Below are 23,141 nucleotides of genomic sequence, written 5' to 3' on the forward strand. Positions count from 1 at the left end.
GCCAGTTTTTCACCCAGCAAAGAGTAGGCTTGTCCAAGCCACGAGCAGCCAGTTTCTCAAAGAGAATGCTGTGGGAAATAGTGTCAAAGGTTTTACTGAAGTCTAGGTAGACACATCCACAGCCTTTCCCTCATCCACTAAGCAGGCCACCTGGTCATAGAGGGAGATCAGGTTAGTCAAGCAGGACCTGCCTTTCATGAACTCGTGCTGACTGGGCCTGATCACCTGGTTGTCCTGTACATGCCATGCGATGGCACTCAGGATGATCTGCTCCATCGCCTTCCCTGGCACTGAGATCAGGCTGACAGGCTTGTAGTGCCCCAGATCCTCCTTCCAGCCCTTCTTGTAGAATTAAACTCACCCTCCGTAGAAGAGCCCTAATCCCAAGCCCAGCTTTCCTCTGCTGGCACCAAGCCAGGCTGTACCACACCACTTTGCATGAGATAAGGGTCCAGTCTTCCGCTCTTACAGCGCAGGGATGTTACAAACCCCCCGTATTACACCTGGAGGATGCTCTCCTCTGCCTGCAGGCACAAGGCAGGGCTATTTCCCACGGCGTATGCTTTGCATAGCGTGGGCACTCAGAGGTCTGAAGCATCCAAGGGGAGGAAAGGATGTGGGATTACAAGATACCACAAACCATACCCTGTGGGCTGCCCTACAACACATTCACGTTCTGTTTGTGCACGGAGGACTGATAGACTGAAGGTCGATGTGTACAGATAGCAGCAGCTTTAACGTGAGGATGGCAGCACAATCCAGCTGAGCATCAGACCAGGAACACTGCACTCTCTGTAGCAGATTTTGGTTTAACGGAATGGGAATCAGCAGACTGTCAGCTGACGGGGAGGACGCTACCATTTCTCGGCGCCTTCGCTGCCACGTGACATGGAACAGGCCACCGCATCTGAGCTTCCCCTGCTGTAAAAGAGGCGCAATGAAATTAGTCATCTTTGAAAGTGGAGCCCCAGCTGCTCTGGATATCGCAAACAAAAGGCCATGAAGAATTAGTAACCACATGAGTAAACAACCTCTTCTCATCCTCTCTCTGACCACAGCTCCTGGGAAGCTCTTTTTTTTGACTCGCTCTTCCCACCGGTGTCCTCGCTGAAGCGGGGACTGCCCCACGTTTGACCCGAATCGCGTTAGCAGTAACACCCCGCAGGGGACCGAGCGCTCTGGCTGCCGGCAGACCCCGAGTTCCCCGGCCCGCGGCCAGGCGGCTCCCGCAATCGGGGCGGCACCGCGGCTCCGGGCGGCTTCAGCACCGCGGACAGCGGCGGGGAGGAGCCGAGCCCCGGCCGCCCCGAGGGACCCGGGGGAGCGGAGCCCCGGCCCGGTGGGGGGGGGTGTCCCGGGGAGCGGAGCCCCGGCCCGGTGGGGGGGGGGGTGTCCCGGGGAGCGGAGCCCCGGCCCGTGGGGGGGGGTGTCCCGGGGAGCGGAGCCCCGGCCCGGTGGGGGGGTTGTGTGTCCCGGGGAGCGGAGCCCCGGCCCGGTGGTGGTGGGGGTGTCCCGGGGAGCAGAGCCCCGGCCCGGTGTGTGTGGGGTGGTGTCCCGGGGAGCAGAGCCCCGGCCCGGTGGGGGGGGGGGGGGTGTCCCCGGGGAGGGGAGCCCCGGCCCGGTGGTGGTGGGGGTGTCCCGGGGAGCAGAGCCTCGGCCCGGCCCGTGGGGGGGGGGTGTCCCGGGGAGCGGAGCCCCGGCCCGGTGTGGGGGGGAGTGTCCCGGGGAGCGGAGCCCCGGCCCGGTGGGGGGGGTGGTGTCCCGGGGAGCAGAGCCCCGGCCCGGCCCGGTGTGGGGGGGGGTGTCCCGGGGAGCGGAGCCCCGGCCCGGTGGTGGTGGGGGTGTCCCGGGGGAGCGGAGCCCCGGCCCCAGTGCGGCTCCCCCCCCCCCGGGGGGCAGCGGAGCCCCGGCCCGCCTACGGGGCTGGGGACGGGGAGGGGGATGTCCCCGGCGCGGGGGGGGTCGGTCCCCCGGGACCCCGCCGCGCCCCGGTGCTGCCGGAGCCGCCGCGCCCCCGCAGGCGCCTGCCCCTGCCCGGCTCCCGGGTCGGCCCCGCTCCCCGCCCGCCCGCGCCTCGCCCCGGCGGAGCTCCCCAGTTCCGGTCACGTTGCCGCCTGTTTACGGCGCGGCTGCCGGCGGGCGGCGGGGCCGGGCCGGGCCGGGCGAGGCGGGGCCGCCGCAGGCAGCGCGGGCAGCGCGGGGAGCCCGGCGCGGCCCCGGCCCCGGCCCCGGCCCCGCCGCCGCCCCATGACGCCCAGCGGGCGCCCCGCGGGGCCCCGCCGCTCCCCCCAGGTAAGGGACCGGGGCTCGGCGGGGCAGGGCGGGCGCGGCGCGGGCTCGGCGGCGCCCCCCGGGCAGGGAGAGCGGCCCCGGCGGGCGGGGGAGCCCGGGGCGGCAGCGCGGAGCTGCCTGCGGGGCTGCGAGCGCGGGGAGCCGGCGGGACGCGCGGCCGGGCTGCGGGGAGCGGGGAGCGGGCCGGGGAAGGGACCGGGCGCTGCGGGGCAGCCGTCCCTCCAGAAGTTGCCTCAGCCCCTCCGGTGCCTGTTCTGGAAGTTGCTGCACGCTATACATAACCACCGGAGGCTCGTTCCTCCCGCTGCGGAGGCCGTTCCGAGCGCAGGCGGATGCTCTGCCCGTTTGCGCTGGCAGCTGCGGAGTTAAGTGTCTGTGGAAGGACTCAGCTGGGGACCGGAAAGCATTGCTCCAAAATTCCCAAAGTGCGGGACGGCACCACGGGGATCACCCACTTAAGACGATGATTGATTCAAAGCGTTGATGGTGGGCCAAATTCTGCTCCTGACGGAGAGCTGAATCCATAGATAATTCCCCCGGAGCCAGCGGGAGAAAACACGGCCTTGCTTTCAGCATCTGCAAACACATGACGAGCTTCAGCTTTGGCTGGTAGTCAGGCAGTTGTGTTTAGAGAATTGCGAGAAAACACAATAATTTATAATCAACGTTTGTATCGATTTTTATCTTTAAATAGATACTGGTAGACAATGAATAGCAAATAGGAGTCCGAGTGTAATTCTGCCTCTACCGAGATCAGGGCAGGTTTCCCACTGACTTTCCCAAGGCCAGGATTTCACCTCTAGTTTCTATTCCTGGCGTTGCTGCTACCTCTGTGACCTTCGGCAAGTTTCTTAGCTTCCTCCTGCCTCATCTTCCTTACATGTAAAGACATACTTGCTTCGTGGCGTTGTGGCGAAGTTTGCGTTCGTATTCTTTGAGATCGTAAACACTGAGCTGTATAGATTTCTAATATGTATCCATGTTTGTTCCTGCGTATGTTTTAATGCGATGGAGAGGGGGTTGCTGGCATCCACAGCGGGATAAATTATCGACCTGTTTCTGCAAACCTTGTTTGTGCCCTCTGACTCCTCATTAATTTGCCATTTGTGGGGAAAAATGATTACGTGGATGAGGGCTGGATCTCGGTGTGACGGCGTTTGTGCTGGGGTCTGTGTACGTGCACTACTGTATCTGCCTTTCAAAATGCATCGTCAGGAACTGAGGTTTTTTTTCTTGGGTCAAAGTTTTGGGATTCTGATTGGCATTAAACAACAGACTTCAGGATAGTTTTGCCCTGGAAGCAAATTCTCAAACAATCCGTCTGTGCAAAGGAAATCAGCGCTTAGTAGACTTGCCACTAAATCGGCCGTTGTAGCTACTTCAGGAGGCTGCTTCGGTCATTTTGTTTTGTGAAATAAGAATTCCGATCAATTGGGATGAAATTGCGAATCTCGCTGAGGTCTCCTGATGGCACTTGGAAACACCCAGCTGAGGTCAGGACTCCCAACATGCCTCGTCCCAACGACTGTGGTCATCATCTGGTGAAAAGACAAGGAGGGACAGAAAAAAATGTATTTTAGAGGTGGGGGCAGGCCCACAGGGAGGGTCAGCAGTCGAGACCGTGCCCACGATCACCCAGCGGGGGGAACTGCAGGGGACTGAGCCCAGCACCGCCGCACCCCACGTCGGTGCCGTGCCCAGGCGCCAGCCCACGGCCTTGGAGACCCTCTGGCGAGGGACCGGGCAGGGCCAGAGCGGGCAGGGGGTGGCCGAGCGTAGCAGGGAAGCTTGCTCTGGAGGCAGCAGCTCTCCAAGGCCCGTTGTGGCGCTCGCTCACCTGTCCTGGTGAATATGTCCCCATGTTCATGCTTGTGGGTTGCACTCACGCAGACTCCCATGAACTGCTGGTGCTCAGCAGCCCAGAAACCTCCTCTAACGTACCCGTCACTTTACCAGCTCAGCTTTCAGAGCTTCTCTGAGTAAATTTGCAGTTGAGGGTTAAGATATTTTTAAAGTTAAAGATCTGGTCCTGAGTGCCCTGCTGAGGGCTGTCCCACCACTCCGAGGAGAGGCCTGGGAGTCCTGTGCTCCAAACCTTGCATGGTCAGCAAGGGAAACTTGTTCCTGGAAAACTGTGATGGAGCAAAGCCCCTTGGATGCCCAGTCTCCAAAACCGGAGACAGTGTTCAGCCACAGCTCTGCAGGGAGAAGGGGCCAGCTCAGATTGTAGGTGCCACCTTTGAATAGGGGCAAAAATCAGCTGATTGCTGCCTCCTTTCCAGCTCTGTGTGTCTGTGTTATCAGAAGCACAAGGGCACAGAGCACCCTTCAAACTAAAGGGGACTATCACTTACCCTTGGCTTTCATTCTGAATGACTTTGTTTTCTAGAGGTGTAACCTCGTACGTAACTCCTCAAAGCTGACAGTACGTGGTCACTGCGAAGGCTTCCACCACCAGTTGCTCTGGCAAGTTAGAACCAGCCTGGAAAAGAGACGTGACAGCCACAGCAGCAAGGCAGGGATCAGAGCAGGGTCACTTCCAGCCCCGTCCCTACCTGCTGCACTACAACCACCCTTTTGGGAGCAGCGCTCCGAGGCCGCGGCGAGAGGAGCTCGTGCTTTTAAGCTTCCCTGGGAGTGACAGCCCTAGTCACCGTGCTTTGGGTCTCGTGCCTCTGACACAGGCTGAAGGTTCCCACCTTGCTTCACCCCATAGAAACATGGTCACGAGCACTTGCTGGGTGCCTTGAAGCCCTTGACATGGGGAGCAGCAGCTAATTAACTAATTAACTCCCAACACCTCCCAAGTGATTGTGCTGTGTGAAATGACCAAAGGCATGCATCAAACTAAAGGCTCAGAATGCTGCTGCCATCTCCACTTGACTTCAGAAGCAACGGAGGGAAGATACCAGTTGTTGAGAGTTCGGCTCTGAGACCCTTTAGGGTGATGGATGGACGCAGCCTCGGCGAGGCGAGAGTTCATCCGCTGCCTTCTGGTGAGGTTAGAGGCACTCAAACGGCTTACAGATGCTATTGAAGGCTCAGGACTAAATTGCAGCTTTGTTAATAGCTCCTGGCTCTTGCATCATTACCTGTGACACAGCTGTCTAACGGCCACGGAGCGGGACGGCACGTTTTTCCCCTCGCTCGTGGGGGCTGTGGGGCTGGCGAAGCAGCAGCAGCCTCAGGTCACCGCCCGCGGGTCTCTCACCAGGAGAGATCTCCCCATCTCTGCTCGGCAGCAGTGCGACCGTCACCGGCGATGTCCCCGTTTGCCTGTGAAGGCAGCTCCTGCCCTGCCTGCCGTGTGTCCGTAGTGCGGCCGGGAGTCTCACGCGTGGGCAAAACGAGGTGCTCTCCCGCAGACACGATACCTCTGACGTTCCTGCCACGAGCCGAGAGCTGTTTCTCAAGGGAAACGGTGAAAGTCATGTTGGACAGGCAAAGCTGATCCCAACCCGCTAAAGATTTCTCATAGCAATTTTGAAAACAGACTTTCCCCCCGCCCTCCCGAGGTAAATTATGCAGGCTTTGTATCTTCCAAATCAGGGACAGCAAACAGATCTCAATTCCAGAATTTTTTTCTTTGACTTTACAGCTTGATGTTTATCAACTATTTATTTGTAAAGGAAAACATTTTCATTGGTAAAAAAGGGCAATTTCCCACTTAAAGGGAGGAGGGAAAGTTCAATGGAAAATTTGCGGCCATTTCTACTAAAGACATTTCAACTAGACAGAACAAAGTGCTTGAAAATAGCACTACGTATCCCCCGGGCTTCGTCCAACCTACTTTCTGACGTTTCCTGAGATGAGGTGCCCCAACTCCCATCATGAAGCTGCTCTGGAGCGCAGCACGTCGCGCTTTCACAGCCCCCCGCAGCCGGGGCTGGCGGGAGGGTACGTGCTGTGATACGATTTGTGTTCCTCACCTACGGCAGATGCCAGGTAACTTCCACAGCTGGTGCGTGGCCCAAGTAAATTACCCCCCACCCCTTTAACGAATCCCCATCATTGCCAGCTGTCCTGGTACAACGAACGAATGCCAGCTCTCTTGTCTGTTAGTTATGGTGCCATCAAGAAAGGCTGGGGGACTTACAAGAGTTGGAAATCACCACCTTGTCACTCAGAAGAACAGGAATGATTAGGAAGTAGAGTCTGGAGCTGGGTATTTTTTCCACTGATCCGTTTTAAGGGACTGCAACCCCCCTGGGGTTCCTGGAATCGCCCGCGGTTTCCTTGCGCAGAGCGTGCGCACCTTCCGTTCAGCCAGGCAGGGCTGAGCAGGCTCGTCCAGGGCTACTTTCACTTCCATGGCATTGTTCCACAGGGAAGCTTTAACCCAGTATAAATCATACCTCCCACAATAAGCACCTGAAATGAGAAGCAGGACCTTTGTTATCTGTTGCTTTATGCCTCACACCAGCCCTGTTCATGCTTCCCCATAGCATTCATGGGGCGAATGTTTGGAGCGTTTCATTCCCTGAAGAGCAGAGCCACGCTAAACTCCAAATTGCATTATTTTGCCTCCAGGAATGGCTCCCTGGGACATGAAAAAACCCCACTGACAACCCCCCATGCATGCCAAAGCCAGTTCCCATTACCCAATATTCTTATTTTCGGCTTTATGCAGAGCCCCCGCAGGCAGACGCACCCCCAGGCTGCAGAGCGAGCCCCGAGCCAGCCCTCCGAGGGGGACGGCCAGGGCAGCCCCCAGCCCCCCCGCACAGCTTGGTCTGACCCCCTCGAGCAGGGGGCAACCACAGGAGAACACAGTTTCTATGATTTCTACTTAATTACACGCAGTTGGGTGTTGCAGCTGCCTCTAACCACCCTGCCTGTGCACCGGCAGCATCACAAGTTGGGGTGCCCACCCGGCCCCCTCCCAGCACACCCCACGCCGGCTGCAGAGAGGAACGGCAGCACCGGAGCTCCCGAAACCCTCGGCACTGCCCTCAGGGGCATTGCAACCGAGAAGTCCCCCGCGGAAGCCAGGCCGACGGCTGGCTGCTGGGCTTGCAGGGGGTGCAGCAAAGCAGAGCTCCCCCCATGCAGCGCCCCGGGAGGCAGAGCAGCACCAGCCCCTTGCAGGGGGTTTATACCCCAGGAGGGACGGAGGGAGGGAGGGATGGCTGGGGCGGCTGCGGGGCCGAGCCCGGGGCAGAGCTGGAGCAGAAGCAGATGTGCTCAGCCTGGGCAGGGGGGCGGCGTGAAGGCAGCATCGCGCTGCGCCACGGCCCCTTCTCCCCAGCCGCAGGGCTCACCCCCCTCTCACCCGCAGCCGCCGCCGGTGCACAGGGGCTGACGTTCCCCACGGATCCCGTGGCGGCCGTGGCTACGCGAGAGGTGTCGGCGGAGCCGCCGAGTTGCCGACGGGAAGGGTCACGGCCGGTGAGGGAGGGCTGGGGCTGGCCATGGGGCGATGCCGCAGCAGTGGGGCACGGCAGGCAACACCCCAAACCCGTTAGTTCTGGAGCCTCGCTGCACCCCGCCTTCCATGAAAGAGTAGGAACATGGAGACCGGACTTTAAGGTTGTCACAAATCTGGAGAGGCTTTGGGAAGAACGAAGCTTTGAACTCGGGGCACTGCCAAGATTGCTTACTGTGGAATCGACCTGAAATGCAGTTTGATTCAATTTTGGTTGCAGGAATTATCTTAAAATGTACTACACTACGGCGCTGGGCATGCCGGAAACAGGAGCCAAAGCCCTCGCTTGAAGTTTCTGTAGAAAGAAAACTGAATTCAGACGCGGATGAAGGAGGGAACGGAAGCAGCTTCCCAGGGACAGGACGGTGCACGCCGTCCCTCAGGCTTGCTGGCACAACGTCTCCGCGCTGTCACCGCCGTTGGCTGTAGCTCCCCCTCCTCCTGCACTGGGTGTGGGGAGCGAGGACGGATCCCACATCCATACGACATGGTATTTCCCAGGATTAAGGGTTCTTTCAGGGGTTTATTTTTATCTCCCTGGTGCAGCGGCACAGGTAGGCAGCTCGCGCCGCTGCTTTGCTGAAGCCATTAATTAGCACGTGGTGATGGACCCCCGACGCGGGCTGAGCTGCCTGGCGCAGCACTGACAGCAGCTCTTGTCTGCCAGGCGAATTACTAGGGAAGACGTTTCTTCTTCTGGAAGACAACATGACTGTCCTCGCCACGTAACACTGATCGGGTTAGATGGATCATATTCTATTTTTCATGTGTTAGATCTCTCGCTGCAGTTACTGCTTCATAATGTGTGGCTTGTCAAGTGAGAGCGAAAATCGTCTCTGGTGCAACTCCCACCTGGGGACTGCGGGGAGCAATCCTGTCCCAGATGTAATCCTGCTCAGTGATAAAACATTTCCTAGGGCCAAATTCAAAATAGAAACGAGCCGTTCCGACGCCAGGGTCCGTGCAGCAGCATTTTCTGCTCATGCAGTCTTTGAACCTCCCAGCCTGCGTGCAGGCAGGACAGGAGCCGGCCCCGAGAGGTGCTGGGGCGGTGGGTGGCTTGGGGACCATTCCCTGGGGATCTGCTGCTTCGCCCGCAGCCACGTCCCCGTGGAAAGGGTAGATGAGAGCAGTCACCCACCTTGCACCCGGCAGGCTCTGCCCCTCGCAAGGGCTCCAGGGATGGGGCTCGCAAGCCCAGTGTGCTGCTGCGTGTCTGATCGTGAGCCGTCTCCGCTCCCTGCAGGCCTGGACCGTGAATTTGGTTGCGATGGAGACCGTGTCCCTGGAGCACCAGATCCAGAGCGTGCAGCGGCACATCGCTTTCCTGAAGAAGGAGCAGATGGAGCTGCTCCATGACCTGCACCTGGAGATCCTCCGCTTGCAGAAGCACTGCTCAGGTGAGTGTTGGGGTGGCCGTGGCGTGCGGGAGTTGCGTGTCCACGGGGCGCATCGGGCAGGAAAGCTCCTGCTGGCACCCTGGGGCCGGGGCCGGACCCGTGCAGGAGCTCACGCTGGCGTTCAGCAGGATGCACAGGGGATCCTGCTCAGTGTGGGATCAGGGGATCTCCATCCCCTTCAGCCTCCCACTTGCACCCCTGGCCCAGGTGCCACCAGCCTCTCCCTGGACCATGTTATGTGGCCACCAAAGCTGGTGTGGATCAAACTCCCTGAAATCGCTCCTCTACGAACGGGTGCCAGCAGCTTCGTCCAGCTGCAACACTGAAGAACCAAAGCGATTTTTATTCTGGGCATCAGCTGGCCGGGTGGGTGATAAGACAGGAGGCTGTGTGATAATCCATCATTAAAATCCTCTCCCTCTGTCTTCACGCCGTGCTCAGGGCACGCTTCTGAACGAGGATTAGCCCCAGCAGCTCGGCACTCTCCCCGGCTGCGTGTTCCTGCACCTTGCGGTAGTTTGGCTGCAGGAGTCGCTACCCCGAGGGATTCACTGGGGTAAGGAAAGGGAAAACCCAGCATTAGCCAGTGAGATGGCTCTGCCTTTGCCTCCCGTGATCTGTGCCCGCAAAGGTATTCTGATCGTGAAAATGGAAAAGTAATTCATCATTTCTCCCAGGTGCCAGTAGACTGGAGGAATGAAGAGCGTTGAACGCTGCCAATAACGGGGGCGGTCGAGGCCACTTTAGAACAGGAGGAAATGTGATTTTCTTGTTTGTATTTTGTTACTCTTTGTTCTCTTGCACACAGAGAAGCAAAATCGATTCCCTTCCTGCCGGCCCAGCCCAGAGCAGCCCGGCACTGGTGCCGGCGCTGGTACCCCCTTGCCGTGCTTCACCGCCGCAGTGCTGAATGAGCACGAAGGCCAGCAGCATCAGCACATCTCTTCCCCCGCCCCAGGCTGCTCCCTGCTCCGGAGGGAGGGTCCCTGCCAGGCACCCTCAGCAGCCCTTCCCGCAGAGGCTGCAGCTCTGCGGCCGCAGAGCAGCCTCCCCGCCTTTCCCGAGGTCGGGGGCTGTCGCCAGGAGCCCTGTCCCTGGGGACCCAGGGTCACTCACGGCAGCCCCTGCAGCGGCCGGACGGGGTCTGCCTGTCTCCAGGCTCTGGGAAGCATGGCCACAAGCCTGGCACGGGGCTCGGGGACCTGCCCCGGCTGTGGGGTGCACAGTCACCAGTCCCCCACCCACGGCCCCGCTGCGGCAATGTCACCCTCCCCTTCAGCCAGCCTCGCGAGAGCGATGGCTCCCCGGCCTCCTGCCTGCCGCCGAAACTCGTTCCAACTTGTGCCATTGCTCTCATCAATAATTCAGCCGTAGCTAATTACTTCTTGTCTTCCAGCCTCTCGTCCTCCCTGATTCCTGGGAAACAAAGACAAGTCTGCATTGATAAAATTGTCTATTTTTCCCCATCCTTTGGCGCTTTTGCTGTTCTGTTTTATTGTTTTAATGGCTTCATCTACAGCCTCTCCAGATAGGCGAGACAGCAAAGTTCTCATGCCTAAATCAGGCCGGGGGGTTCTGAGTGCCCGGGGCAGAAATGAGCCCGTTGCACAGTTGTTTATCAGTGATCTGCGCTTCCCGGTGCGACCGAACGACAGCTCACTCTGACCGGACAAGGGTCACAGCCTCGTCTGTAAGGTGCGTGATTCCGCAACGCCTTTCTGCTAGGAGTGATGGGGGCAAACCCCTGGCTAGTTTTAAGGTGGCTTTGCTGGTGGTCTGAACGCCGTTATCTGGTGGGGCTGTTTGCACGAGGAAAGTGGAGTTGGTAAGTCAGTGCTTCCCCGGTTGTGGCCCTGCGGAGCTGCACCGCCTGCCCTGGGGCTGCTGTTTCAGCCCTTAGATTTTTCAGAAAGCGGGACGGAGCCTCTGTCTGCGCGCTCAGCCCCCGCCGGCCCCTGACACCCCGCAGCCTCGTGCCCTTCGCCGCAGCCCGGCGGCAGGAGGGGCGGCTGCTTTGGCCAAGCACCGCAAGCCCTTGCTGCGCGGCCAGGGCAGAGCCGGCCCCAGCAAACCCCCGCAGCGCGGCGTTCCCGGTCGGAGGCTTTACAGGAAGGTAACGCAGCCCAGAGCCCCGCGCTGTGATTCATTTATTGGAACGAGCTTCGCGTTACAGAGGAGAGTTGGCTTCCCTCCCACTCCCGTTTTATTTGCAAGGTATAAACACAGCAGAAATAGCAATAGATTCCTCTGACTCTTCTGTTTCTCCTTTTCCTAGAAGATGAGCTCAAGCCTTGTGGCAATAATTAGCCTGCTCGGCGGCGTTAGCAGAGCGACGGAGGGAAGGCTGGTGCCGGGAGCGGAGCGGGGTTTGGGGGATCCCTGCGGCAGCGCGGTGGATGGGGCTGTGCCGACGGTCCCTCCACGCTCTCACATGTCGAGGCACCGGGATGGTCCTCCCGGGCAGCAAAGGGAAGTCCGACGTGTTGAGAGCAACCGTGTCTTAAATAAACCCATTTCTAGCTTGCCCATGAGCATGTAGGCTCCCTGAGGGGCACATGGCCACCTCCAAGAGGGTCACAGCCCCTCGGGCAGCTGGGGGGCTCCTGCAGGGCAGACCCGTGTGTCCTAGCCCGCGGCAGGGAATACAAAGCCCTCCTCAGCCGTGTCCTGCGCCAGGCGGGTTGAAGTGCATCACCTGGCCGTGCCCCGTGCCCCGTGCCCCGTGCCCTGCGCAGGGGACACCCGGAGGCACCGGGGTCGGGGGAGAGCCGCTGGGAGCCGGCTGCGGCCGGGGCGGCGGCGCAGGAGGTGGGACACAGCAGTGCAGAGCAGCTGGTTCCATCCCGCCGAGGCCAGGAGCGCCTGGGAGCCCTGCAGGGTGCTCTCCCCTGGATTTGTCCCTCGGGGGCTGTGGGGACGGTACCGCAGCAGGTTCCCACCAGCCCCCCTGGCTCCAGCACAGAAGCTGGGACCCCGGGTTGTGCATCAGCCCAAGCCCTGTGCTCGCTCAGCAGGACAATGTCTTTTTTGGAAATGGGCAACTGCTTTAGTTTTCATTTGAAATAAATCTGAGACTCCAAACCTATTATTTTAGCTCCAGAAAAATAACACAGTTGCCATTGATTTCCAATGGGGCAGTTGGGAGTGCTGAAAGCTTTCCAGAAACTGCATTACGTTCTGGTTACTTCTGCCTTCTCGCTACAGATTTGTTTTCCAAGACAGACAGGCAGAGCAGCCTGAGCCAAGCGTTTCGTTTCAGAAGGATGGCAGTGATGAGGATTAGAGTCAACATGAAAGCAGATTAAAAGAAAAATGTAGGGCAAAGATTAACCGTTTGAACTCATTTTCAGAGAAAAAAAAGTCCCAAAACAACTGAATTCTGCTGCTGCCCCTCTCCTCCTCCTCTCAGAGCTGCTGGTGGTTTGGTGGGCTGTGATAATTAATTCAAAAGAGATTGTCTGTAAAAGTGTGCAGGGTAAAGTGAACTCCAGAAAGTCCCTGAGCTCCCTCCCTCACTGCCCTGTGTGAGCTGGTTTTGTGCCCAGGGCTAGGCAGAGAGCAGGCAGAGTGCAGGCAGAGAGCAGGCAGCGTGTCAGGGCTGAGCAGGTGGGCAGGGGCTGCAGCCCCGCGATGGGCTTATCCCCGCAGGACGCTGCCCTCGCTGCTGCTGCTCCTGGGTGCAGCGCGGGCGTGGGGCAGCTCTGCGGGCAGCTGCCTGCACCCGGACCCACAGCATCGCCGCCCTGTCCTGGGCCCAGAGCAGCGGGAGACGGGACAGTCGCAGGGACACTTTGTGGTGCCCGAGGTCTGCAGCCCACGTCCCAGCGCCCCTGAGGAGCTTCCCTGGGGAGGCCGGGGCCACCTCCCACAAAAAGCTGCTCCTCTCCAGCGCTGCCGCTGCCTCGCCCCGCTCTGCCCGGGGAGATACCTGCAGCACCCGGGCTGCGCTCGGTGGCAGGCTGAGAGGGGAGTTTGACGCTACACGTGGTCCCCGGAGCAGGGCAGCACCCTTCTGCAGAAGGCCATCCCGCTTGCGTTGTGTGCAGAGGCAGAGATCAGCCTGGAAGAAGTAAATTATGAAATACTTTGGGTGGCACTTACACTTTGGTCTATTTTCAGTCCATTGCTCTGCTCTTTGTCCTGATTTAAAGCACCGAAAATGGTTCAGCAACTCTTGTAGAAAAAGAGAAGGCATTACCGGAGAAATGGAGCCTCCCTCTCTGCTGTGGGGCAGGACCCACAGACACTGCCTTGGCCACGTCGCGGGGGCAAGCGCTGTGGCAGATTCCAGATCCGAAGGCTGCTTAATAACGTACAAATTGCTGGAATTGTCTGTTCTTGGCTCAGCCTGTGGCTGGTGCTCTGAGATGGCCGCGCTCGCACCGTGGCCCAGGCAGAGGCGGCACACCGGTGATCGCCAGTGCCCCCGGCAGCCCCGGCACGGGGCGGAGGGAGACGCAGGGAGCGCGGGATGCACGGGATGCTCCTTCTCACTCCTGTCTGACTTCTCTTCCAGAGCTCACCCATGACCTGGAAATAAAAGAGCTGGAAGCCCGCCAGCAAGGTAAGAGCACAGGTTTGTGCAGGAGATAAGATGAGGGCTGTGGGCGCGGGGAGGAGGGGGCCGGTCAGGGCTGCCCAGCGAGGGGGACGCAGACCTTGTCTGCAGGGGCCGGGGGCTGAGGGCAGGGCTGTGCACGTTCACAACCTCTTGGCAGCCCCTTTACATGCCTGGGCAGCCACCTAGGAAGGTTTTGCACGTGAAGGCCAGCATCTCTCGTTGGCTTTGCTGATGCCCTGACACAGCCCCCCCAGGAGCAGCTCACAGACTCCCGGGGCAGGACTCAAAGCCTGCAAACCCTTCAGCCCCAGGGAAAAGCCAACAAGGACATTATCAGCCCCCCTCCAGCTCCCCTCACCGATTGCGATCCAGACGCTGATTCAGAAAATCTCCCGGCTCTCTTGGTTCATCAGACAGCCAGCTTTGCTCACAAAGTAATCTTTCACATTCCAAAATAAGAGGGAGAAATGTCTTTGTGCATGAAAAATGCCTGCAAACTCCAGGCACCATCCCAGGCCTGGAACCAGCAGCGAAGAGCTGCCCGAAAGGCATTTCACAACACGCTGTCCCCTCGGACCACCGGCCCCGTGTCCCGCAGCCCCTCTTTGGGCAGCCCCGGATCCGGGACAGGCAGCCCTGCCCGGCTGGAGAGCCCTGGCAAAGCGCTTCTCCAGCCCAAAGGCAGCCTCAGCCGCCGGGAACAGGCCGCTGGGGCTGGAAACTGGAAACCCGCGGGCAATTCCTCCATCCAGAGGCCACCACGGGCAGGACATCTCCTGCCAGAGCAGCGTGGCACAGGGCTCCGGCGTCTCTCGGTGCTGGCAAGCAGCGCGCTGGCGCCTGCGGCCTGATGGCTATGGGCAGGTTTTCAAATGAAAGCCTGTGCCGAGGGACCCCAAAGCGGGGAGCTGGCGCTGAGCTCGCCCTGATTTCGGCTCGGCTCCTCCAGCAACGAGTGCGCAGACGGGCAGGGGGCTGGCCACGGGCTGGGCTGTGCCTGGCTGCGCACGGACACGGCGGTGGAGCAGGGACACCCCGGGCATGGCATCCTGCTGCCAGCACACAGCTGGGCACTGCTCCCCCTTCCCGAGCATCCCTCTGCCGTAGCCCCTCATCCGGAGGCAGGTGCAGCCGCTCCCTGCATCTCGCACACGCACTCACACACGCACACACTCGCAGCCCTGACCCGCGGAGCAGAGTCTGGCCAGCCTGGCGCCTGCGCGCGATGCGTTGGGCAACTCTGCGGGCAGTGGACTCTGGCCACGGACGTCCTCCCCGGGCAGCTGCCGTCCCCTTTCCAGCTGCCCCCGCCTGGCTGGGGCCATGGCTCCGCTCCGTCCGCAGCCCGGCGGGGAGGGGCTGCATGTCGGTGACCCGGGGGTGTCTCTTGGGGCCCCATCCTGCCTGGCCTTGCCTCTGTGCCGAGGTGCCACGGGCTGAGACCAGCCTCGCCGTGCTGCTCCCGCGGGCCAGCAAATGGCACCGCACAGCGCCAGGTGACACTTCCCTCTCGCCGGGGCCGTCGGGGTGGTGGTCCCTCAGCAGCACCCTCGCTCAGTGCCGTGGCTGGTTCCTGGGGCATTTGGTGCTCCCAGCCTCCCACCTCGGCCCCCTCCTCCCGCTGAGCACGGGGTCCCTTCCCCGCGCGGGTGGGCTCTGTGCTGGCGGGAGGGCTTGGTGTCCAGCCCGCCAGGTGCCATCGGTGTGTCACAGCCCACAGCGTGCAGCGAGTCCCACCCACAGGTCTCTGCCCAGCCTTCAGCCGTTTAACAGCTTACGAGGAGTACAATCATATTTGCCACGTTTATGGGGCAACCACCTAATCTAAGATGCCATCAAGTGATTGCTCTTCAAATGCCACTCATGTAATAATTACCGCGTGCAACTGCCTCCCTTAAGATCTCATTATAAAGCATTTTCCTCTGCAGAAGACACTTAGGAGCTGAGGCTATAAAGCGGTTGCAAATCATACTGTAAAAAGCAGAGATTATTGCAGACAATGGGAGCAGGCCTGGGCAGGCAGGGGTGAGTGCAGGCGGGTGCCAGCCTCGGCGGGGAGCGTTCGCTCCCCTCCCTGCACCCTCCAAGGGCTGGGTGCAGGAGCTTGCGGCCAGGGCTGCCGGAGACAGGAGTCCAGCTGTGGGCAGGGAAGGTGCCCCAGGGCGGTTTGGCCCCCTGTGCCGGGCTCACGGCGTGGCCGCACGGCAGGGATTGGGGAAGTGCGGAGCTTTGTTACCCAGGTTGTGCTACAGCCGTTTACTCAGTGCAGTCTCTTGAGGCCACTGTGGCGGGTGGGATGGAGGAAGGATGGATGGCGAGTGGGATGGAGGGAAGGAGAGAGGGAGGGAGAGATGGATGGATGGAGGGATGGAGGGATGTCAGGCAGGTGTTATCCTCCTGCAGGCAGGTGGAAGGGAGCCCACGCGGGCTGGCTGGAGCAGCGCAGGGTGTGCAGGAGTAGCGTGCAGGGCTCCACGTGAAGTCACGCTTTGTTGGGTGCCCGTGCTGTGACTCAGAAGGGCTGGGGCAGGGAGGGTGTCTGTCACCTGCCGAGGTGTGGGAAGGGCAGGGAGGGTGGTGGGAGCCGTGGGGAACCTGCCGCTCGATGCAGAGCCTCTGTTTTAACAAGTCCCGTCCCCATTGCTGGCAGTCAGCTGCTGGCAGGAGCAGAAGGGGGAACAGGTCAGGCGTTGGAAACCAGAGGTGGTTGGTGAGCACACAGCAGCCGAGGAGAGCTGGCTGCCTGGCCATCCTGCCCCCAGGACAGGCTCCCCCTGAGCCCACTCCTCCCTCCCGGGGCGGAGGTTCCTTCCCTGCTGAGCACAGCCCAGCTCCTCCGTAGTCCTGGAGTAGCATCTCCATCCTCGTTAATCAGGCTGTGGAGTCTCAGGGTTTGAGGTTAGTGACCCCTCCTAAGTCAGGCTGACGGTTTCACTGCCGAGGTTTCCTTTTCTCTCCCAGCCTGTATGCTCCCCTGTGCTCTCTGCACACTCTCAAAGTCACTTTTAGGGTGAAAAACTAGTTACCTAGGGAAGTTTTAAAACTGCAGCACAAGGCTGCAGCGAGGCAGAGGTGGCAGGTTCCATGGCAACGGCATCCTCCGCTGAAACTGCCTTTGCTTTCACCCCCCCACGTTCGGGTGCTACGCATTGCACTGTGCCCACAGCACCGCAGCTCAGGGCTGACGGGGGGTCCCGTGCCTGCCTGCGGTGCGTGGGGAAAGGCTGCCCGCGCTGGCAGGGAGCCTGCGCTCAGGCAGCTCCGGGGAGTTTTGGAGCCCCAGCTCCAAAAAGCACCTAGGCAGCCCCGATGGCACTGCTGGGACATGCTGGCACTGTGGAGTGGCCAGCAGCCGCGTCCACGTGCCCTCACAGCCATGTTGGGAGCGTGCGGGGACCCACGGGAGCTGTGGGCTGTGGTCATCGCGTCGGGCCGAGCCTCTGGTGCCTGCCCTGACCCCTTTCTGTGCCTTGTCCCCACAGACATCCTGGACCGGGAGCTGGAGGAGAAGTGCCGAGCGATGGAGGCCCAGCTGCAAGAGAAGGAGAAGGACAACCTGGAGCTGCGCAAGGAGCTGCAGCACAAGGAGACGCTGGTGGCCGCGCTGCGGTCCAGCCTCCGCAACAAGGAGCGCCGGTTCCTGGAGGAGCTGAAGCGGCGGAGCCATCGCGTCACCATCCTCGACACCGAGCTGCAGAAGCAGACGGAGGCGGCCGCCTACCTCTCCCTGCAGCTGCACGCCACGGCCCAGCGCTTGCCAGGCCCCCGGGCAGGCGGGCGGCCCCCCCCCGAGCAGCCCCCCACCGGCCCCCCAGCCGAGGGCAGAGCCCGGCGCCGCGGCCACAGGGCTCACCCCCGGCGCCCACCTGGGGACGGCACCCGGCCCAGGGACCCCGTGCAGGAGGAACACGATGCCATGCCTGACCCGGCCCTCTTCCTCTACACGGTGCGGCCGCACGCCCCGCACCGCCCGCCACCGGAGCCCCCCACCCAGGCCTGTGGCACGGCCAGCGCCGCCGCGGCCCCCCGGGTGCAGAGGTCCCCCCGGCAGCCCGCACAGGAGCCGGCAGCCAGGGCCAGGTCGGGCAAGGGCGAGCCCGGCAAGAGGCAGGGGTCCGGCCCCCGCGGTGCCCCCCAGGCCCGGGAGTAGGCGGCAAGGGTGTGGGACGGCCCGACTGGCCGGGAAGGCCTGAGCCCGGCGGCACCAGGGTGGGTGCCGGCCGAGGTTGCTTTCCCCCGTCCCCTCAGAGGGGAAGGGGCAGCGGAAAGCGGATGCCCTGCCCGCACCTCCTGCCCGCAGGCAGCCAGGGAGGATCCCCTTGCCCGAAGGGTCTGAGCCGGGGTGCTGCCGGCAGCACTGCGGGGCAGGTGGGCAACCCGGCACGGGGTCTGCAGAGCGGAAACGGCCTGTCCAGGGCTTCCAAGGGAAAAAGAAGAGAAGAGAAGAGAAGAGAAGAGAAGAGAAGAGAAGAGAAGAGAAGAGAAGAGAAGAGAAGAGAAGAGAAGAGAAGAGAAGAGAAGAGAAGAGAAGAGAAGAGAAGAGAAGAGAAGAGAAGAGAAGAGAAGAGAAGAGAAGAGAAGAGAGGAGAGAGGAGAGGAGAGGAGAGGAGAGAAGAGAAGAGAAGAGAAGAGAAGAGAAGAGAAGAGAAGAGAAGAGAAGAGAAGAGAAGAGAAGAGAAGAGAAGAGAAGAGAAGAGAAGAGAAGAGAAGAGAAGAGAAGAGAAGAGAAGAGAAGAGAAGAGAAGAGAAGGGAAGAGAAGAGAAGGAAAAGAAAATTAACATTTCTGGGATGAGATCTTCCTGCTGCTGGTGCCCCTTGGAACAGACACCGTGTGTGTTTTCCCCAGCCGGGGAGCCGGGAGGTGGGTGTGCAGCAGCAACCGACCAGCTGTGCGGCACACAGCTCGGCACAGCGGGATGAGTTCAGCCGTGCCTCCAGCCCTGGGCATCACTGGCACTGGGGCTGGGCTGGAGAGGGCCCCACACATCACCAGGAAGCTCCTCGGGGAGGCAGGCAGCTGAACGACGGTCGGTCCCACGGGTGCAGGAGGGATCCCCCGTCCATGGGGACGGTGCAGCTGTGCCAGCCATGTCCCCGGCCCTCACTCCCCTGCGCAGTGCTTCGGCTGTCTCTTAACACGGATTTCCCCCCCCCCGTTACACTTACACGCCGGACTTGGACAAGGTGGCTGGACGTCAGCCGCGAGCGCCAGCCCCGCCGGATGCCCCGCATGGCTCCTCGCCCAGCACAGCCTTGCTCCACGTGCCACTGGAGCAGGGCTGCGACTCGCGTCCCCGCGCCAGGCAGGTCTCGTCTCGGCACCAGCATTTCAGTTCTCGGTCACGTCCACGGCCAGGCCTGGGTTTCCCGCAGACGACTGAGCATCTGCTGATGGTGAGCGATGGTGCACCACGGTACACAGAAACCTTCCCAGGGGCCACGACCAGCCCCAGGATCAGCTTCCACGAGGAGCAGAGGCTGAAAAAGCCACTTCACCCATGTCCTTTGCTGTCCCTCCCAGGGCTGAGCCACCGCGGGGCCCTCCAGTTCTCCCACACCTCCCAGTCCCTCCCAGTACAGAGGCTGTACAGCACGCAGCCTTCATCCTGCCGGGGCAGCCTTGCCAAACCAAACCAGTGGCTTTATACATCCGTTCCCTGGATGTTCTGAAACAGCAGAAACAGGGAGAGGAAAGAACGGCTCCGGTGGCCAGGCAGGGCGAAGGTCTCGCTGCTCGGGCACCAGTGGGACCTGCGCTGCTCCACCATACCCGGGGCGGGTTTCGCCCTGGCGGTTTGGCTCCCAGCCCCGGCTGGCCCGGCTGTGCAGGCGTGCTGGGGAGGCGATGCCCAGCCGGGAGCCCCTGCCCGCAGCCAGCCCCTTGCCTGGTCGCCTCCCACGGGACCCCGCTGCCTCCGCGGCTGGCACGGGCAGGAGGAAGCCGTGGGCTGCGATCGGACCCCATTTACTTCCAATTTAGTTTGAAACCTCTTCAGAAACATCGCCCTCGTAGACCAGTCGGGCTTAGCCTGCCCGAGCTCACCCGCAGCGTGCCCATGCAGCCAGAGGTGTCTATTTTTGTAGTTCAATATTTATATACTATATTAAAATGCTTTTACGAGATTCTCAGCAACAGTCCCTAAGCCAGCTCTTTGGTAAAAACCAACCCATAAACGGACGAGCTGCACTAGCAGGACAGAAATTAGCAGGTTTTGTACCTTTTCTTTGGCTGTGATGTGAATAGTCAGGCTTTGGAGGGCAAGACCCCTCCTGCTCCCCCCAGGGCACCCTTGAGGGTTGGGACCCCCCACTGCTGCTGCTGTGGTCTCTAACGCCCCCCGAGTTCGGGAAGAAGCCTAGCAAAGCTGCGCCTGGGCAGGTCCCCAAGGCGGGGGCCCAGAGAGCGGTCCGTCCCCCTGACTGAAGCCCTGCAGAGGTGTGCAGCTCCTGGGCGCGAAGGCAAAGCCCTCGCAGGAAAGTTTTGCAGCCGCTGACGTGTCCGGAGCCGCTGCCTCAGGAGTGCAGAGCCCAGCAGAGCCTCCGCTGGCTCCCGCCTGCCCTCCCCGCCTGCCACCCCCCGCAGACAGTGTGCTCCCCTGCCCTGGCTGCGAAGCCGCGAAGCACGGTGTGCGCAGGCTGCCTTCCCGAGGCAGGCGGGGTGCAGGGCCAGCGTGGGGTGCCTTGGTGACGCCCAGCTGGGGTACGAGCACCGGGGTACAGTTGCACAAGGGAGAAAAGCCCCGAGCCTGGCTCTCGGGAAGGCTGCGGGATGCTTCCCGCCGTTGCAAAGTGATTTAAGGCAGGCTCTGCCTGCGCCCCGGCTCTGGGGTGAGCAGGGCGTGCGCGGGGCCCTGCTGTCGGAGCGGGGCAGTTTGTGCTGCATTGCACACGCAGCACCCGGGGGTGCAGCACCGCGGCCACCCGCGTCCCGCTGGTGTCACACAGGTGAGGCACCGTTTGGCCTTTGGGAATCGCTGTTTCTCTCAGGTTCCGAGAGGTTCTGCTGAGGATTTGGCTCTATTCTCTTTTAACATGAAAGAGGTAATACGTGTCGCTGCGCTGTTGGGCTGCTCCTTAGCTGTGGTGTGCACAGCTGCTTTCCTCTCTCCCTCCTAGACAATCCTGATAGACAGAGTATGTTGCGCTTTTGTTGTAAAATCCTTGATAAGATCATGGTGTTCCTGACTGACCTGAGCATTGAAAAGGGGAGGGAGAGGTATGATCCTTCTTCTGTGTAAATACCTTCCTAGCAATCAGCATTTTTAGTGCCTAGTATGTAAATGAAGCAACCCTGTCTGAGCTGCAGGATCCTTTCCTCTTCACCGCTAATTAGCAGCTTGCTCACGGAGTTGATCTCATCTCCAGTCCCCCCATTGCTTCTCCCTCCTGCCGGTGCTCCCCGGTGCTCGCGGGCAGCTGGGCAGGCCCTGAGCCCCGCAGCCCTTGGACGTGCAGGCAGAGCTGCCTACAGCGAGGGGGTGTTCCCAAAGGGATGGAGAGGGAGCACCCCAGTTCCCCCCCTTCACGCCAATGTAACGTGCTTGGAAATGAGTTGTCGGGGCGAGCCCTGCGCTTTTCTCTGGGCACCCTTGCCTCGGAGCGGGAAGGATCAGCTCCTGCGTGCTGTACCTGCTTCAGTCACTGCTGCTGTTCTTGGGGGGGAGGGAAGCTCTAGAGATACTATATATACACTTATATATATATATATATACACTCACGCACTTGTTTTGAAGGGAAAACACTGTATGATTGTAATAGAAATGATGTTGAGATAAATTATTTTAATCTTTGTATTTATATAAAATGATCCAATAGATCAAAACGATCAAAAAAAAAAAAAAGAACAAAAAGGTAGCGTTCCTATTTTTTAACGAGTAGGCTGCTGTTAGCCCCAGCGAGCCCTGGGGAGCAGCGGGAGCCCAGGCAGTGCCTGCCCTCCTCTCCCCGGGCAGGGGGCTCTTACAGACCCCCGGTCGGGCTGTAAGTCCGCCCTTGGCATGTCAGGTGTAACAGGGGTCTGTGGGTGCACCTAGTGCTGCCGGACTCCGTGGGAGCCCAAAGGGTGCAGGCAGCTGCGCCGTATACCTGACACGCGTAGAGCCAGGGGTGTAACCGCTGACACCTATGTGCTTTGTGTGCAACAAGCGATGTTTGATGTTGAACTCGTAAAGCTTAATGATTAGACTGGAAATGGATGCATAGCAATAAGGCTCGGTTGTTAAACAATGTCTTATGTGTATAAACCACAACGTGCTGAGAGCTTTCTGCGTACAGACGAACAGCCAGGCACCTCTCCTCTGCACCCCCCTTTCTTTCTGCAGCTCTGCAGAGGCTCATGGATTTGATGTGTTGGGTTTGCTAATCTCTCTCTTCCTTATTGCTATTATTTCTCCTAATGCTCTCTGAGAAAGTGATGTCTCAGATGGTGCAACCTCGCAGCAGGCGCGGGGTGAGCGGTGGGCGAGGAGGAGATGCACCAGTTCCACTCGCTGCAGCTGCGCCCGTGCTGGAGCCAACGGCACCGGCGGCAGAGCCAGTCCTGGCGACTCGGTGTGCCCTCCCCTGGACTTACTTTAACCCCAGGCAGACAGGTCGGGAAGTTCTCCCTCTTGACCCTGTTAATTAAAAAGCCATATTTTCTGAATGTGTTTGCTGGGGCTAACCTAAGAGCTCCCGGCTGCGTCCTTCCCGTCCCCGCTGTGAGGGTGCCATTGCGAGGGCCTGAACAGCGCAGCCGCTCCCCGAACCCCCCTCGGGAGGCTGCACGACCTGCCCGCTGCTGCAGGGCGCTGCAGAGACCTGTCTGCGGCGGGGCCTAATCCTGCTGCCTTGGGGAAGATTTGCCCCAGGTTTTCTGTAAACCGCCTTACTGCAAGCGAAGGTGCAGGGCACAGCTGATGGGTGTTACACGGGGCAGCTGCCGCGGAGGGGCTGCAGGGTGCCCTCTCCGGGGTGCCCAGGAAAGCTGGCAGCGACGCAGCAAGAATCCTCTTGCCTGAAGTGGCTGGAGAGCCGGAGCCCGCGGCAGTCAGGGATCGCTCTGCTCTGCGCAGTGCATCTCCGTGCACGGTTCCCCACAATAAGCTCCCAGGAGGCAGAGGAGAGGCAGCACCGCAGCGCTGGCTGGCTGGCTCTCCCCACCGGGAAGGTAAATCAGCAGCACGCTGATGGACTTTCATTTTCGGGACATTTTGGGGTGCCACATTTTGGGTCCTGCCCTTCTCCGGGAACACCAGCCCTCACTTCCCAGTGGCCCTGACCAGCCAGTCTCGCTGTAGTGACGCCGCAGCTGCCTCGCTGCACGTCTGTTCTTGTCACCCTCTTGCACCGTCGGCACCTGGCTGCCAAGTCCTACGGGGAATGCGAAGGAGGGGAGAGCCTGAGAACTCCCTGACATCCAGAGGTTGCCTCACGCTGTGGATAAGATCAGCAATGCCGGTGTGCCGGGGCTGGGTGAGCAAG

General features: G+C 60.5%; 1 protein-coding gene across 1 annotated transcript; it reads left to right on the forward strand.

Moving 5' to 3' along the window:
• Positions 1 to 2,153: 2,153 nt before the first annotated feature.
• On the forward strand, positions 2,154 to 21,529 carry CCDC92B (coiled-coil domain containing 92B). Its single transcript, XM_075771580.1, has 4 exons — positions 2,154 to 2,292; positions 8,964 to 9,117; positions 13,634 to 13,681; positions 17,161 to 21,529. Exons 1-4 carry the CDS (start codon positions 2,248 to 2,250, stop codon positions 17,826 to 17,828), a joined length of 915 nt encoding a protein of 304 aa, XP_075627695.1. The 5' UTR covers positions 2,154 to 2,247; the 3' UTR covers positions 17,829 to 21,529.
• Positions 21,530 to 23,141: the final 1,612 nt, after the last annotated feature.

The sequence above is a fragment of the Balearica regulorum genome, chromosome 19, assembly GCF_011004875.1.
Source record: "Balearica regulorum gibbericeps isolate bBalReg1 chromosome 19, bBalReg1.pri, whole genome shotgun sequence".
Lineage (NCBI taxonomy): Eukaryota > Metazoa > Chordata > Aves > Gruiformes > Gruidae > Balearica > Balearica regulorum.